Source organism: Rhinatrema bivittatum, chromosome 9 (genome assembly GCF_901001135.1).
Source record: "Rhinatrema bivittatum chromosome 9, aRhiBiv1.1, whole genome shotgun sequence".
NCBI lineage: Eukaryota > Metazoa > Chordata > Amphibia > Gymnophiona > Rhinatrematidae > Rhinatrema > Rhinatrema bivittatum.
Window position 1 is genome coordinate 189,960,304 of NC_042623.1, and position 14,421 is coordinate 189,974,724.

Sequence of the window (14,421 nt, forward strand, 5' to 3'; positions counted from 1 at the left end):
TGCTTTTAATAATATTGCCTATATAACAGCCAACCTATGGAAGGGGGGGCCCCTTAACTTTGAGGGGCCCCTGGCCCATGCCTACTGTGCCTGTTGGGTAATCGGACACTGGAAACCAGTTTGCATGAACTCTGAATCAGGCCAGTAGGAGGCTCCGTTCACCAACAGCTGGGAGGCTCTGCCAGTTGTGACTGCTGTTTCTGTAGCAATCCCAGTCCCGGCCCAGGGACCAGAAGCTGGGGGTTTGAGAATCAAACCCAGATTCTCTCGCACGGCAGATCAGAAAACCTGTTACTGAGCTAGAAAAAAAAAATCATAAAATCTCGGGTTTGTGCTTTCACGTCTTGCCATAATGCGGCAGGGTTGAGAAGCCCCTCTTATAGCACCTGAGTTTCCCAGACCACACGGGTCTCTTTGTCAGACATCACTGAAGAAGGGGCCTGTGTAATCTGAAAAGCTCAGGTACTACAACATCTCGTTTATTCATCCTTTAAAAGATATCGCAACTCACTAAGACTTGCATGTCCTGCAGGCAGGTGGGTGCTGCTTTCAAACAGTTCTGTCCTTACCAAGTTCCTGGTGTTGTAATACAAAGAGAGTTGAGAATCTTGGGGAGGTAATGACCATGCAGTAGGGGAGATTATTTAATGGTTTCTCTACGACTCTTAGAGCCAGATATATGAAGTATTTTTCCTAGGGACACAAAATGAGAAAAACTCTTTAGTTTTGTGTGGATTGTGCGGCATATAAATGTTGTAAATAAATAAGTAGCGCATCTGGCTCTTATTAATGTTGCATTCATACAGGGTTGATGAGTTTCCTTAGAAAAAGTGAATAAAAAATAGAAATAAATACGTTTTGAGGAATTATATTTAGGTTTCAAATGCTGTTATTTCCCTGGCTGGTGAGGTATGGAGCGGATAGAGGTGTACAGGGAAAACAAATTTGTTTTCATTTTTTGGTTTGTTTTCAGGAGATATTTTTCCCCATGAATTTCAGTTCATGGAATGTTTGATTCATTTCATTCTTGTGAAAAAATGAATAAAACATTACAAGAAGAAAAAAAAAAGGACAAGAAAACCAAAATGGGGCCTCCCACCTACCCGGAAAAATGCTGGGGCCAGATCCGGTGCAAGAAGCCTTGATCTTGCGTAGGCTGAAGCCATGGTAGGTCGCCATGAGCTGGGCCTCGGTTTATGCTGGAAGCAGGGCCCTATGCTGCTGCTAAGGCCTAGCCCCAGCCAAAGCCTCGGCCTTGCATACGTGACCTTGGCCTCAGCCAATTCAAGGCCGAGGCTTCGGCCTCGGCTGGAGCCTGGAGGCTGGGTTCCAATACCACAGCCCAGCTCAGAGGCCAGGTCTTGATGCCTGGGCCTGGGCCTAGGCCAGGGCATAAGCCCAGGCTCAGGCCCGATGATGTGGACCAGTCTGGTGGGTTCTGTCCCAATGCCTAGAGTCATGCCCAGAGCCCAGGCCTCAGAGCGCCAATGAAGCAGTTCTGTTCTTTCTTTGTAAACTGACGCCATGTGCTAGGATCACGCTGGAGTTAATTAGTATGCCCAAGAGTGATGCTGGCACCTTGGCTCAGGCCTCAGCCGAGACTCTAGCATCACATTCAGGCCTAGGCTGCAGTTCCTGCTTTGGGCCTCAACCTATGCCCTAGGTGAGGTCCCAGCTTTTGGCCTAGGCCTAGACTGAAGTGCCGGGGTCTCGCTTGGGTATAGGCCGCAGCCCCTGCTTTGGGCCTCAGCATACGCCGTTGGTGAGGCCCCAGCCTCAAGCCTAAACCTAGGCCCGTGCATTCCTTTCAAATGAATGCAATGAATAAGGTTTGTTTCATTCAGGGACACCCGATTCGTTTCAGGGAACCCCAATTAAAATGAATTGCTTTTTTTGTTGCATTTTTTTAATTCATTTGAAACTAATGCACATCCCTAGGAGCAGAAGAGATTGAAGATTTTCCTCCGGTTCTTGTAACATGGCCACATTTCCTCATAATTGAGAAAGTCCTGTAACTTAGTGATGGAGTTAAGTCAGAGAGGTTGCTTGGATTCTCTCAGATGAGTCAGACCAATCATTCTGTGACTGCAGCCCCATTCACTTCCATAAAATCACAGTACTACAGACCTCACTGCAGCTTTCCCAGGAGCTGAGCCAGATATCCCTCAAGTAATTACCTCTCCGGGTAACATAAAACAAAAAGCACAATTCCACAGCAATTACTGCAGCTCTCCAGAGTGCTGAGACAGAGGATACTCCACCCAAATGACAAAAGTACAGTCCAGCTGCACTCTTAACAGCTTTCCGGAGAGCTAAAATGTGGACAGATTATTATAGTTTCCTTTTTTTTTTTAAGGGGAAAAAAAAAGATTTTAAAGTATATTCTGTTTCAATTTCCTTCTTTGTAGTACTCAACAGACCTAAAGAAGCTCTACTGCCAGATTGCCAAAACGTGTCCTATTCAGATCAAAGTGATGACTCCACCACCACAAGGCGCAGTAATCCGGGCCATGCCGGTATACAAGAAAGCGGAACATGTCACTGAGGTGGTCAAACGATGCCCGAATCATGAACTCAGTCGGGAATTTAATGAGGGTATGAAAGCTCCATTTATTTTAAATTTTGGTATTAAAAAAAAAATAAATTATATGTCTAGTATGATAACGATTCAATGCCCACTTTTTAAAAAGTTTTTTTAGGAGGTAGTGGGAGGGTGCCCAGTACAGCTTAGCCTATTTGGTCACCTCTTTGATTTGAAGGTCTTCCAAAATCATACAGTTTTGGAAAGGAAGAACTGAAAAGCCTTCCACATGGCAGTGCTTCATTGCTAGTCTTCAAGGGGGACCCTCTAGTGATGCAAGCCCCATGTGTGCCCCTGGTCAGTTTCTCGCTGAGAAATAAAAATAATCATACTTTAGTACTCTTTCAGCTACTTAGGATGACTGTTCTAGAACCAACCATAACAAAAGACGACCGTCCTGTGTCCGCTTCCGAAAGAATGGGGGCCAGGCATTCTCGGGAGAATCTAATTTCAGTGAATACTGCCCCTTGAGCGGCGAGATTCCCCCGGTGTAGAGAGAAGCCCTTCTTATAATAAAAGCAACAAAGATTTATTTTTTTTTATTATTATTTCTTGTCTGTGGCTTGCAGGACAGATAGCTCCCCCCAGTCACTTGATTCGAGTGGAAGGAAACAGCCACGCTCAGTATGTTGAGGACCCCATCACTGGAAGACAGAGTGTGCTGGTGCCCTACGAACCCCCGCAGGTAAACCACACCGTCACTACCGCAGCATTGAGCTTCCCGATCATCTTCACTGGCTTCACGAAACACAAAAAATATTTGCATTCTAGTGTTTTAGGTTCCGACAACATTCTCTATTGTAATGATCTTGTGCTGCACTTATTTAGAATAATTATGGACAGGTAAGAGCGAACATCATCTGGTGTAAGTTATACTACATGATTTACTTACCTTAGATTAGAACAGATTTTCTTTTGTAATAAGGAGGCCCTGGACTCTAATTTTAGGAAGAGGTTTTAAGTATTGGGCTTCAGTTTTAATTAAAAGTAAAAATAACCCACGGCTTAAAACAAAATCTAATATACAGGAAGAGTGAGCAAAGCAAAGAAGAGTTAACCTGGAAAGGGTGTAGGACAGTTCCATGGGTCTGTGATGTGTCTGTTTTGAGTTTAAATATGCGTTCTCCTGTCTCTCTTTTCCTCCCCCCCCCCAACCAGGTGGGCACAGAGTTTACAACCATACTGTACAATTTCATGTGCAACAGCAGCTGCGTTGGCGGGATGAACCGTCGACCGATCCTGATCATTGTGACGCTGGAAACAAGAGAGTAAGTTGCCCTTTGTTGGCAGGTTCCTACAAGGCCCAGCTTTAATCTCCCGTGCTTTACTCATTTGTATTATTATCAGTGCATGCAGGATTTGATTGCTGGGCCGTGCCGAAGCGGCATCGGGTACAGTGTCCAGTTCTACCGGCCTGACTTCAGATCTGGTGATTGAAGAGTCATTGCACCTAGGGGGGGGGGGGACATTGTCTGAATCAATCCATAGCTGCTGCAGTCTTAACCATATTTTGCACAGGAAAGTGGAGGTCTGGCAGCCATATTGGAGATATCAGGGGGTCTTTATAAGTTAGGATCTCTTTTACAGGACCAGAAAAATTATTATGCACAAGAAGTTAAATGGAAGATAGACCAAATGTTTATTGGGTTTGACCCTATCTGGCAAACCCCTAGTTATGATCCAGAGAAAGGCAAAAAGAAGACCAATGTCACACCTAACCTTGTCTCTTGGTTATACTCAACATTTCTCTGTGTCCCCCAAACGTCCTTTACATAAGACCACTCTAAATACGGCTCAGACCTGGATACTTACCCTCTCAGGAGCTTTTTCCAGTGCTGTTTTTTTTACCCACCAGCAGGTGTTGCTATAAGGAGAGCAGTGGGTTCCATTTTCACCAAAGAACCAGAACAGCAATGTTACCTCAGCAACGCATTCTGAACCCAAGAAGGTGCTTTCGCTGGGATTGTTATCCAGGTTTCACTTTGGGCAGCACTTGGCAGAAATCTCTGGACTGTAACCGTAGGGTTGCATCATCCTTTTTCAGTGCGCTTAAAGGGGCAACTTCTGGCTTCACATAAGCGATAGGGGATTGCAACCAGCTTCTACCCAAGAAGACCAGCAGAACATATTTGCAGATAAAATAGTTTGAAATAGACCACCCCCAAGCTGCTGGGTTTTGGTAACTAGAAAAAGATGAAGCTGTTTGACATCAGCTACAGGGAAAGCATGACAACTCTCCTGTGGCTATGGACAAAATGAACTCTTCCATTAGTGAGGGAAAGATAGCAAGGACCATAGCACATTACTGCTGTGACTCGCTATTGCTTTGGGCCATGTACCATGGGGGTCATCTAAGAATTTAAAAAAAAAAAATGCGTTTATGATAAAAGCCAGTCTGTCATGCTCCCAAAAAAAGAGTCGGACATTGTAAAATCTCTTGCCAACCAATGAGCTTTTGAACCGGTTGACAAGAAATCAAGCAACCACATTACCAGCCAGTGGCTCAAAGCCCTGGTTTTGTTTCTCTTCAGATTGCCGAAAGGAGCATCACACCCACCCACCCACACCCACACACACACACACACACACATACACACACACACACACACACACCCCCACACATACACACACCCACCCACCCACACATACACACACCCACACACCCACACACACACACACACACACAATGCAAATAGGGGAAGTGAGGTTGGGAGGGGGCTGCTGAGACCAGGGGAACTGTCAAGGGAATGAGCTGCTAAGGGAGTGGGGGAGATTGCAACTGGAGAGAGGCTGAGGGGGAGAAGCTGAGGCTGAAGGGGAGATGATTGAGGCTGGATGGGGGCCCCCGAGGGAAGGGAATACTGAGTGGAGGAGAGGACTGAAGATTAAGCAAGGGGAGAGTGAGGCCTGAGTATTGAGCAAAGGGGAGGATGAGCAAGGGGAAAGAAGGGGCCGGGGATTGAGCAGACACTCATGCAACGTAAAGAATGCCTTTGGAAACTGTGCGCAATTCTTGGGGGGGGGGGGGGGGGTTCATCTTTCTAGTCCTGAGAGGGAGTGGACCACGTGCGTACTACCCCAGGAAGTTTTCAAACCCTCAAGTCAAGGCATTGGTGACAGGCATTCTTCCAGTTATGGAATAACAGTGACATGGTTTTCATTTTACCCTCAGGCATGTTTCACAGACAGAAAAGCTGTTCTGTGACCTAACAGAGGGCAAGCAATTTGGAAATGCAGCGTAAATGACAATGATTTGATTGTACTTGACCCATTTATATAGTGGCTCTGAGTGGTAACACACACCTGAAGACGTTCACAGTGACACAATGGGGCATTGCATTTTTTCATCTCTCCCTTCTTTTTTTTTTTTTTGCATTAAGTGGGCAAGTTTTGGGCCGCCGCTGTTTCGAAGCTCGCATCTGCGCTTGTCCGGGCAGAGACCGCAAAGCGGACGAGGACAGCATTAGGAAGCAGCAGGTCTCGGACAGCACAAAGAATGGTGACGGTATGAAGCGCCGTAAGTAACGGGCACAGCTGAGCAGGCAGCTGTGAGAACGCTCCCTCACGCCCAGAGCACTGCGCCAGCTGGTGCGAGTGCCCGACGGGCACCACCAGGGTTGTGCTAGATAGGAAGGCGGTTGGAAGCATTTCTAGATGCTTGCCTGATGAAACTGTCACAGTGGAAAAGGATATTTGAAGTCCCAAAGAAATTCTACGTGCCCGGCTTTCAGAATATTATTATTTTTTATTCATGACTGCATTCCCGGTGCAGCTCACTCGAGGAATATAATGAGGAGGTCTTTTGGGACAGTGTTAATTTCTAACTGTTCCTGGAAATTGGGGGTTAGCTTCTGAATAGGGGCACCCTTGTTGGGGAAGGCAGGTGTCACATCTGTGCTGTTCTGTGGACGAGTTCTGCTTTCAAGGGAAGGGAAAGAGAAAAAAATCACAATCTTTAGAAGCCTAATTATTTATGACTAGAAAAAAAAAGGGTGTTTTATTCTTTTAAAAAAATGTATATTTTATTTATACTTTTACAGATGTATTGTAAGAAAAAGTAGCATTTGTTACCAGTCTATGGGGCAGATGTACTGAGCACTTTCCCCATAGACATAGAATAGGAGAAAAGTCTTAAACCTGGTCTTGTGTATTGATTTTGTCATTATGTTCATTGCTTTATCTGTGACAGATCTTTAAGTCAGGTGCTGCAGTATTGCACACTAGTGAGTATGTCTGTAACTTTAAAAGATGACTTAGACTTAACAAATCTCTCATATTACAAGTGATACTCTGCCTTGAATGCTGAGGGAGGTCTTGGTTTCAGCATGGTTTTTTTTATTTTGCTGTAGCATTTCGACAGAGCACCCACGGCATACAGATGACATCAATCAAGAAGCGGCGTTCCCCAGACGATGAAGTGCTATACTTACCTGTAAGCTCAGCTTCTAGACGCAACTTCTGCATTAGGAGGATCTGCCATGCTAGCTTATGGGGGACGCAGCCCGTGCCACTCAGCAGGGATGTGACATCTGGGTCCACCAAGAGTGGGAGTAATAATGCTGGTCACGGAGGAAACTCGTACAGCCTCAGAGGAGCTCGGGCTTCTCAGACTGCCTTCTGGGGATACCCATTCATTGCCCTCCGGTTGTCTGAGCCAAGGATTCCTGTCTAGGTTTATTATAGGGAGAAGCATTATGGACAAGAGTCCTCTGAGGGCCTTGATTCATTGACCATATGCAAGACAGGAAGGAGGGAGTGAAAACTTCCATTGTGGGCCATGAATCATAGTCCTAAGACACCTCAATCATTCTATGTAGATGTAGATGCGCACACACACACACTCATCCTGTGGTGACACCTGCTGGCCATCAAAAGAGCAGCATTGGGAAGGGTCTTTGGAGGGATCGAGGGTGCAGCAGGCTTTCTTGAGTGCACATTATGGTTGAGGGCAGAAAAGGGAAAGGAACCCAAAGAAAGCCACACACAGTTGCTGCAAACAGGCTGTGCTTATGTCTCACCTTCCCGACACCCCCCCCCCCCCCCAGACACATGCTGTCCTGATTACAGAGGACAGGTAACAGTATGTTTGCCAGGAGGTCTGGCGAGTGGCAGGTTCCTAGTTCAATTCCCACCTCGGATCCTGTGTCGACTGGGGTAGGGATTAATGCTGCGGAATCCCGGCACCGTTTCCCATTGACCTGGAAGAAAAAGGAGAAAGCAGGAAGCTATCTGGTCAAAAAAAAAAAGGATGTTTTCCAGGCAGCAGGGGCAAAAGCTAATTCCAATCACATTGGAACCAGGCGATGTGAGAAAGCCAGTCAGATGTTACTTCCTAGATCTTTTTTTTTTTTTTTTTTAAATCCATGGCAGAGTTCTGCAAATCCTGTTAGCTGCCTTCATTTTAACAAAGGAAATTGAAGGAGCTCCTGAACTAAGGTGTTGAACTTGTGGATTATGTGCATATATATATATATATATATATATATATATATATATATATATATATATATATATGTGAAATTAGTTCTGTAAAGGTTTGCACGTTGCTATGCGGGCTGAGACCTAACTAGAAGGAGGATAAGTCTGAGAAGGAGAGAGGCTCTGGCTGAGAGAGAGAGAGAGAGAGAAAAAAAAACATTTAAAAGCGAGGATTAAGTACTCTTCATGCCTCTGATTGTACTGTACCTTGCAGAGAAGCTGGGAAGCCAAATTTGCCTAACTTACGAGCTATGATTTCAGACTCCATTTTTTTTTTTTTTTTTTAACACTTCCCTCTTCTCTCCTCTCTTGCCTATTCCCAGGTGAAAGGACGGGAAATTTACGAAATGCTACTGAAGATCAAAGAGTCATTGGAGCTGATGCAGTACCTTCCCCAGCACACGATTGACACTTACAGACAGCAGCAGCAGCACTTGCTTCAGAAGCAGTGAGTATTCTCATCCGTCATTTGCTTGTGTGCATGCCTGAGAGAGAGAGAGGGAAGATCTTGCAAAAACCAGCTCCGTGTGTTGTTGCAGATAGTGGAGAAAAAATACCCTTCATTTTAAAAAAAACCATCAATTTTTAGACTAGACAAGTGTGAAAGTGCCTAGTTTATCAGACAGATGAGCAGCTCCCTTTTGAACCGGCTATAAAAGCTGAATATCAGCCATGGCCTTGTGCCTTGAGTTGTGGCTCATGTATCAGCCAGAAACGCCCCATGAACTCATTGACAGATGAGATCAGGGCAGGGTTTGGGATGGAAGGGCTGGGAGAGTTTTCATGAGTTTGGGTCCAAAAAGCTTTTAATAAATAACATTAAATTGCTCAGGGACAGAAGCCTACAGAGCACCATGGCTGGGCCGAGAAATGCATTGAGGAGCGACTCCTTCTCTATACATCAGTGGCAAAAAAGACCACAGAACACCAGCAACTCACCCTACATGGAACATACGCTAAAGCAGTCTCCAATAGAACAAGATGTCAGAGCTGAAAATTACCTAAACGAACGGTATTACCTTCCATAACCTCTTTTCGTTTATGTGATGGGGCAAATAAAGCAAACAGTATTACCTACCATAACCTCTTTTCATTTATGTGATGGGGAAATCTGACATAGCTTAAGCATTCAGAGGGCACCCAGATGATAAGTTAATTCTGCTAAGGAGCTTGTCAAACACAAAGTTCTGACGTACAGAACATGTAGGACCGGATTTAACAAGAGGTTTCTCCCATCTCGTATCTATGGGGAAAGCTTTTTCTTAAACATCAGGCCTGTTGAGTGCTAATATTCATTACCATTAGTTAAGGCTTTAAATGTTTGCAGCTAATGCCTGTAAGATCTCTAGATGCACAAGTAGGTGTACTCATGTATACTGATATTGGGAATCTCATATTTATTTAAAATTATTACCAACCCATCAATCGTTCTAGGCGTGTTACAGTATCAACTCTTTAAAAGTGAGACCAACAGAAGAGACAATAATGGCCGCACTGCAAAAGACCATCCATCTAACACAAACCCAACCTATGTTTTGCATATATTGGAGTTTGCTTTGCTTTTGTTACTCTACAGCAGAGGGGGGAAAGGGGAGTGCAGGGGGAGGGAGATGGGGAGGGGGAGGTGCCATGAACCACATTGCCATGTGACAGCTGCGTTGTGGTCACATACATGCATGCCCACTGATGCAATTCAGAAAACAGGAAAATGATTGGTTATAGTGGGGCCTTGCGTATCATATTGTGTGACTGTGTGGGTAGTTATTTTTTTTTTTTTTTTTAGCAGTGGTCAAATCTTACAGTGACCTTGGCGACAAGTCATTTTACTCCTCGGTTTACTGAGCCGTAAGAGGGACCGTAGTGTGGTGGAGCAGCTGCTTCCGTGTACCGCCCTGGTACTTAGCACTTAGCAATATTAATATGAACGTGTGCCAGTGTCCCGGACCGTATGGGAGCTGCTTGCGAGTGTGCAAGAGCTACCGGAGAAGTGCAGACAACATGGACACTTAGCAATTTTCAGACAGGCGTACTTTCCCAAGGTGTCCATGTTTTCTTCACTTTGCCTTTTCTATCAGCAGACTGTGCTCTCCCCCCCCTCATCTCTCCTCGCTGAAGCCAAGTGGGTCCTCAGGGAAACCCCAAGCGACTTCGGCTGGGGGTGGGGGGGGTGGGGGGTGGGAGCAATTCCTGTCCTTAAAGCAAAGACCGCAGGGCAAGTTTTGCAAAGCGAGGAGCTTCAATATTCCTCTGACAATTCTTCGCTTATGGTTACCACGGCAGTTCGCAAACGAGGAGGAAGCGCGGCATCCACGGTGGCTCGGTCATGCGTGACAAACGAAACGAAACGTACCCCCGCCCCCCCCGGCGACCCCGCGTTCCCGCTCGAGGGCAGGCGTGCGTTTTCCGGGAAAGTGGGGTGTTTTTTTTTTTCTTTTCCCATTTTCAATTTATTTGGGTATGCGAAAGCTAGAAAAGAAGGCACAGAAAGGATGCTGGCGCTCACCTTACGTACAGTTACCGACGCATACATACACGCGAACTGTTCATGCTCCGAAAAAGTGAGCGAGGCGCAGACCATATCCTTTCCCTCGCAGGGGGGGGGAGGCTGATTCATTAAAGAGTTGTTTTTTACCATAGGCAGAGAATGGAAAAAGTCCTTTAAAAAAAAAAAAAAAAAGAGGCCATGGAGGTTTTTTTTAATGCGTGCGAGATGTGTTTAAGTAAATTGCAGCCTTCTTCTCTGCGCTGACAGCGCTGCTTTGCAGTAATTGCTGTTTTTCACTTCCTAGCCTAGTTGCACAGCAGTGGACCTCCAGCAGACAGCTGCTGTTTGCTTGCTTTTAAAGTTGAACGCAGCGCGTCTGTGATCCAGATAATTAAATTAGTGCATCTTCTTATGTATTGCCTCAGCAAAGTTTCTCTTGCAAGATGGCACTGCACCCACAGGTTACAAGAGGGTTTTTTTTGTTTTGTTTTGTTTTGTTTTTTGTGGATATCGTTTAATGTATTATTGATCTGGCACTTTCCTCCAGCACCCGCTCACTCAGAACTGGCCTTGGGTGCACCACGGCACCACAGCCGCCCTGGCACCCACGGCACCACAGCCCTGGCACCCTGGCACCACAGCCCTGGCACCCTGGCACCCACGGCACCACAGCCACCTCTGTTTTTCTGACGGCACAGCCATTACAGTCAGAGTTTTTTGGGGTTTTTTGGGTCAGGAGCCGACCAGCACAGCCTCCTCCGGAAACCAATAAGCATGCAACCTTGAGTCTGGCCAGTTGGTGTCCCTGTTGAGCAATGGCTGAGACTCCCACGCCCCCCCCCCCAGGGGGTTATAAGTGCTGCCTTTGCAGCATCCTCAACCCCCCGTCTGGCCCGGGCAGCTGAAGTCCCGGCCCAGTCCTCCGCATGGCATTGCATACCATGCCACTAAGCCCCTGGCTCGGCCCATATTTATTTATTTTAAAGACATGAGACGTATAGGCTATAAAAAAAAAAGACTCGCCTTGAGCTAACAATGATAAGCTGTGAAGTAAATCCAAATCCAGCTAATGAAATAAATAAACGAAGCTGTGTTTTAATGAATGGAATTCTTTACTCAGGCCAGGCTTGAAAGCCGGCCAGGATTAAATGCGTGTGTGGTGCCATAAAATAATGCCATACACCCTCAGAAGGAGTAGAACTTTTTTTTTTTTATAAATAAAACACTGGTATTGTGTTCTTGCTTTCCGAGTCCTTTTCTGGCTGCCTTGTCGTGCCTATGCAGGATGTGCCACTGGGTGTTCAGGCAGGCAAATGCCAATTTCTTCTGCGTGCCAAGCCCTGGATTATTCAGGAAACAAGATTTTCCTTATAAACATCTTCTTCGTGAGGAGATGCATATTCTCTTTCGGCGATATGCGCAGGGAACGGCTTAGGTGCAACAGGAGTCCCTCCCCCCGTGCTAGAGCATCTCCTGAATGCCTTGCGAACAACGCCGTGAAAGAAATTTTGGAAGTAGTTGTTAGTTAATTTGGAACAGATTGTCAGCAAGTTAACTATATTTGGCTTCCACAGTGGTGGTGGTCTGCCCGGAGCCATGCCAATATCTCATTCACAAATCATTTACAACGTTACGGGCAAAGAAGTCTTAAGTAATTTTATTTAAAATTCTACTGCAAGGTGTTTCTTGCTGCTATGACCTTACCCAGGCAGCACGGGTTCGTTTGGAAGAGGGATTCTGGCTGCATTCTTGAGGTATCATGAATTTCACGCATGCAAAGAACTGTGATAAAACCTAGGACTAAGACGCATCTTCAATTATTGGCAGTTATATGCGTTATTTTCAACAGGCTTGGGCCTGATCTTTTTTGAAAAATAAGTCTCAGAGGTGGCAAGTAGGTATTCTGAGTCAGAGGGGGGTGCTGGACACTCACCACCCATTCTTTCCTGACCTTCAAACCCTGCTCCTGCATTTCAGGATCCCTTCAGGGCGGGCATGGGCAGCTGTGCTCTGCCTGTGGCCAAGGCTAGACATTTGGGGGGTAGCGGAGTATGGAGGGGAGAATGGAGAAGAGAAAAATAAAACACTGGGAGATGGGCAAGAGGGGAATGGGGAGATAGTGGGGGGGGGGAATGATTAGAAGGGGGGAAGAATATAGTGGAGGGCTGAGACAGAATTGATGGTGAGAGGTACAGCAGAGAAATGGAGATGGAAGATGAATGGCGATATGGGAGGTCCTGGAAGAATAATAGAAAGGGAGGGGGTGAGGAGGCTTGGAGGATCTGACAGGTGGGGAAAAATACCCTCACTTTTTCCCACTTTAATCCCTGGATCGCGGTGCTGTAGTAGTAGTTAAGCTTAGTCTGGCTAACTAGAAATTCCAGAGGTCAGGGTTATTGGTAACTTCTCAACAGTGCAGGATTTCACTCTAGCATGGGAGCTTTTTTGTCCTTCTCGGCTTCAAAGCATTTGCAGGGTGTTTTAGGGAAGCCTAAACACAGATTATGGTACACAGAAGGAGTAACCATCTTTCAGCCTAAATTTTGGCAAAATATTTTAGGCCCCTGCTCGGGTTTCAGGTGAAATGTGTAATATTTGGATAAGACCATGCCAGAGACCTCAGATTCAGAGCAGAGCTGCTGCTGCTGCTGCTATCTCTGGGGGTCAATGTGTCTATGGACCTGGTTTACTGCGGCTTTGTTTCTCAGATCTGTATCTATGGGAAACCATTTTGGTGAATCAGGGCCTGTGTCTGAGTGAGTCAGGTGACAGGGGACTGCTGAGGAGTAACTATGTACTGGAAAGAGGGGGGCTGCATCCGAGTAGCAGTGTCAGGGAAGTCAACACACGCCGACCCACTTAACCGCCCCTTGTCGCTGGTGCTTACTGCATTAAGTAACAGGGAACCACATTTTAGCTTTATCTCAATTCATATATTATTTCCTCCTTTGAAATACTGTCACTCCGGGTTTTAGCTTTCTCGAAGTTTTACGGTTTGATCCGAATCTCAAATCTCAGAGTTCAAATGGCAAAATGCTAGCAATGGAACATCCTAAATAAAGAGCATCCAAAAGCAGAAAACCGAAAAGCAGCATGCTTTGTCAGACAGCAACGAGTGATCCCTGCATTCTGTAATCCCTGCTTTATTTTTTTTTGTGTATGATGGGCCATGCTGGCCCTTCTTGTTTTGTAACAGGCTTTGAACTCACTCGCTGGAAGAGTGTGTAATAAATGGATGATGATGATGATGACAAACCCCTTTATAAGGCATTTCATTTCATTTTATTTATTAAAATTTATGTATCGCTTAATACTTACGGCCTAAGCGATGTACAAAAAGGCAGCCAGCTCATCCCAAGGCCTTAACCAATAACTGAGCATCTGCCATTGGCGTGCGGACAGTACATGAATGATTTTTAAAGTTTCTTGCTCAATGTGTTATAAAAAGGCAAAGTCAATAGAGCATGTTATACCCCTCCCCCCAAGGCATTTTGTAAGAATAGTAATTCTCTTCGGGATGTGTATGCAAGACTTTTGCCCACTGTAGGTACTAAAGGCACTCAAACTGGTCTTGTGCCTCTTTTCTGTTTAGAGCATGCACCAAGGGTCTTTCATGCTTGTCATGGAGTGAGATTTTGTTTACAAAAGTAATTAAGAACTTAAGAACATAAGAGGTTGCCATACTGGGTCAGACCAAGGATCCATCAAGCCCAGCATCCTGTTTCCAAAGGTGGCCAATCCAGGCTATAAGTACCTGCAAGTACCCAAACACTAAGAAGATCCCATGCTACTGATGCTAGTAATAGCAGAGACTATTCCCTAAGTAAACTTGATTAATAGCAGTTAATGGACTTAGCCAAGAACTTATCCAAACCTT

General features: G+C 45.6%; 1 protein-coding gene across 4 annotated transcripts in view; it reads left to right on the plus strand.

Moving 5' to 3' along the window:
• The window catches only part of TP63 (tumor protein p63), a 133,077-nt gene that overhangs the window by 95,367 nt on the left and 23,289 nt on the right, over positions 1–14,421 (plus strand). For 3 of the 4 annotated variants that reach the window (XM_029615955.1, XM_029615957.1, XM_029615958.1), the window contains exons 3-9: positions 2,409–2,595; positions 3,151–3,266; positions 3,740–3,849; positions 5,962–6,098; positions 6,931–7,013; positions 8,383–8,507; positions 8,892–9,071. In XM_029615955.1, coding sequence (XP_029471815.1) covers positions 2,409–2,595; positions 3,151–3,266; positions 3,740–3,849; positions 5,962–6,098; positions 6,931–7,013; positions 8,383–8,507; positions 8,892–9,071 — 938 coding nt within the window. The remainder of the gene's footprint in view (positions 1–2,408; positions 2,596–3,150; positions 3,267–3,739; positions 3,850–5,961; positions 6,099–6,930; positions 7,014–8,382; positions 8,508–8,891; positions 9,072–14,421) is intronic. The other variant, XM_029615956.1, reaches the window with a different exon arrangement.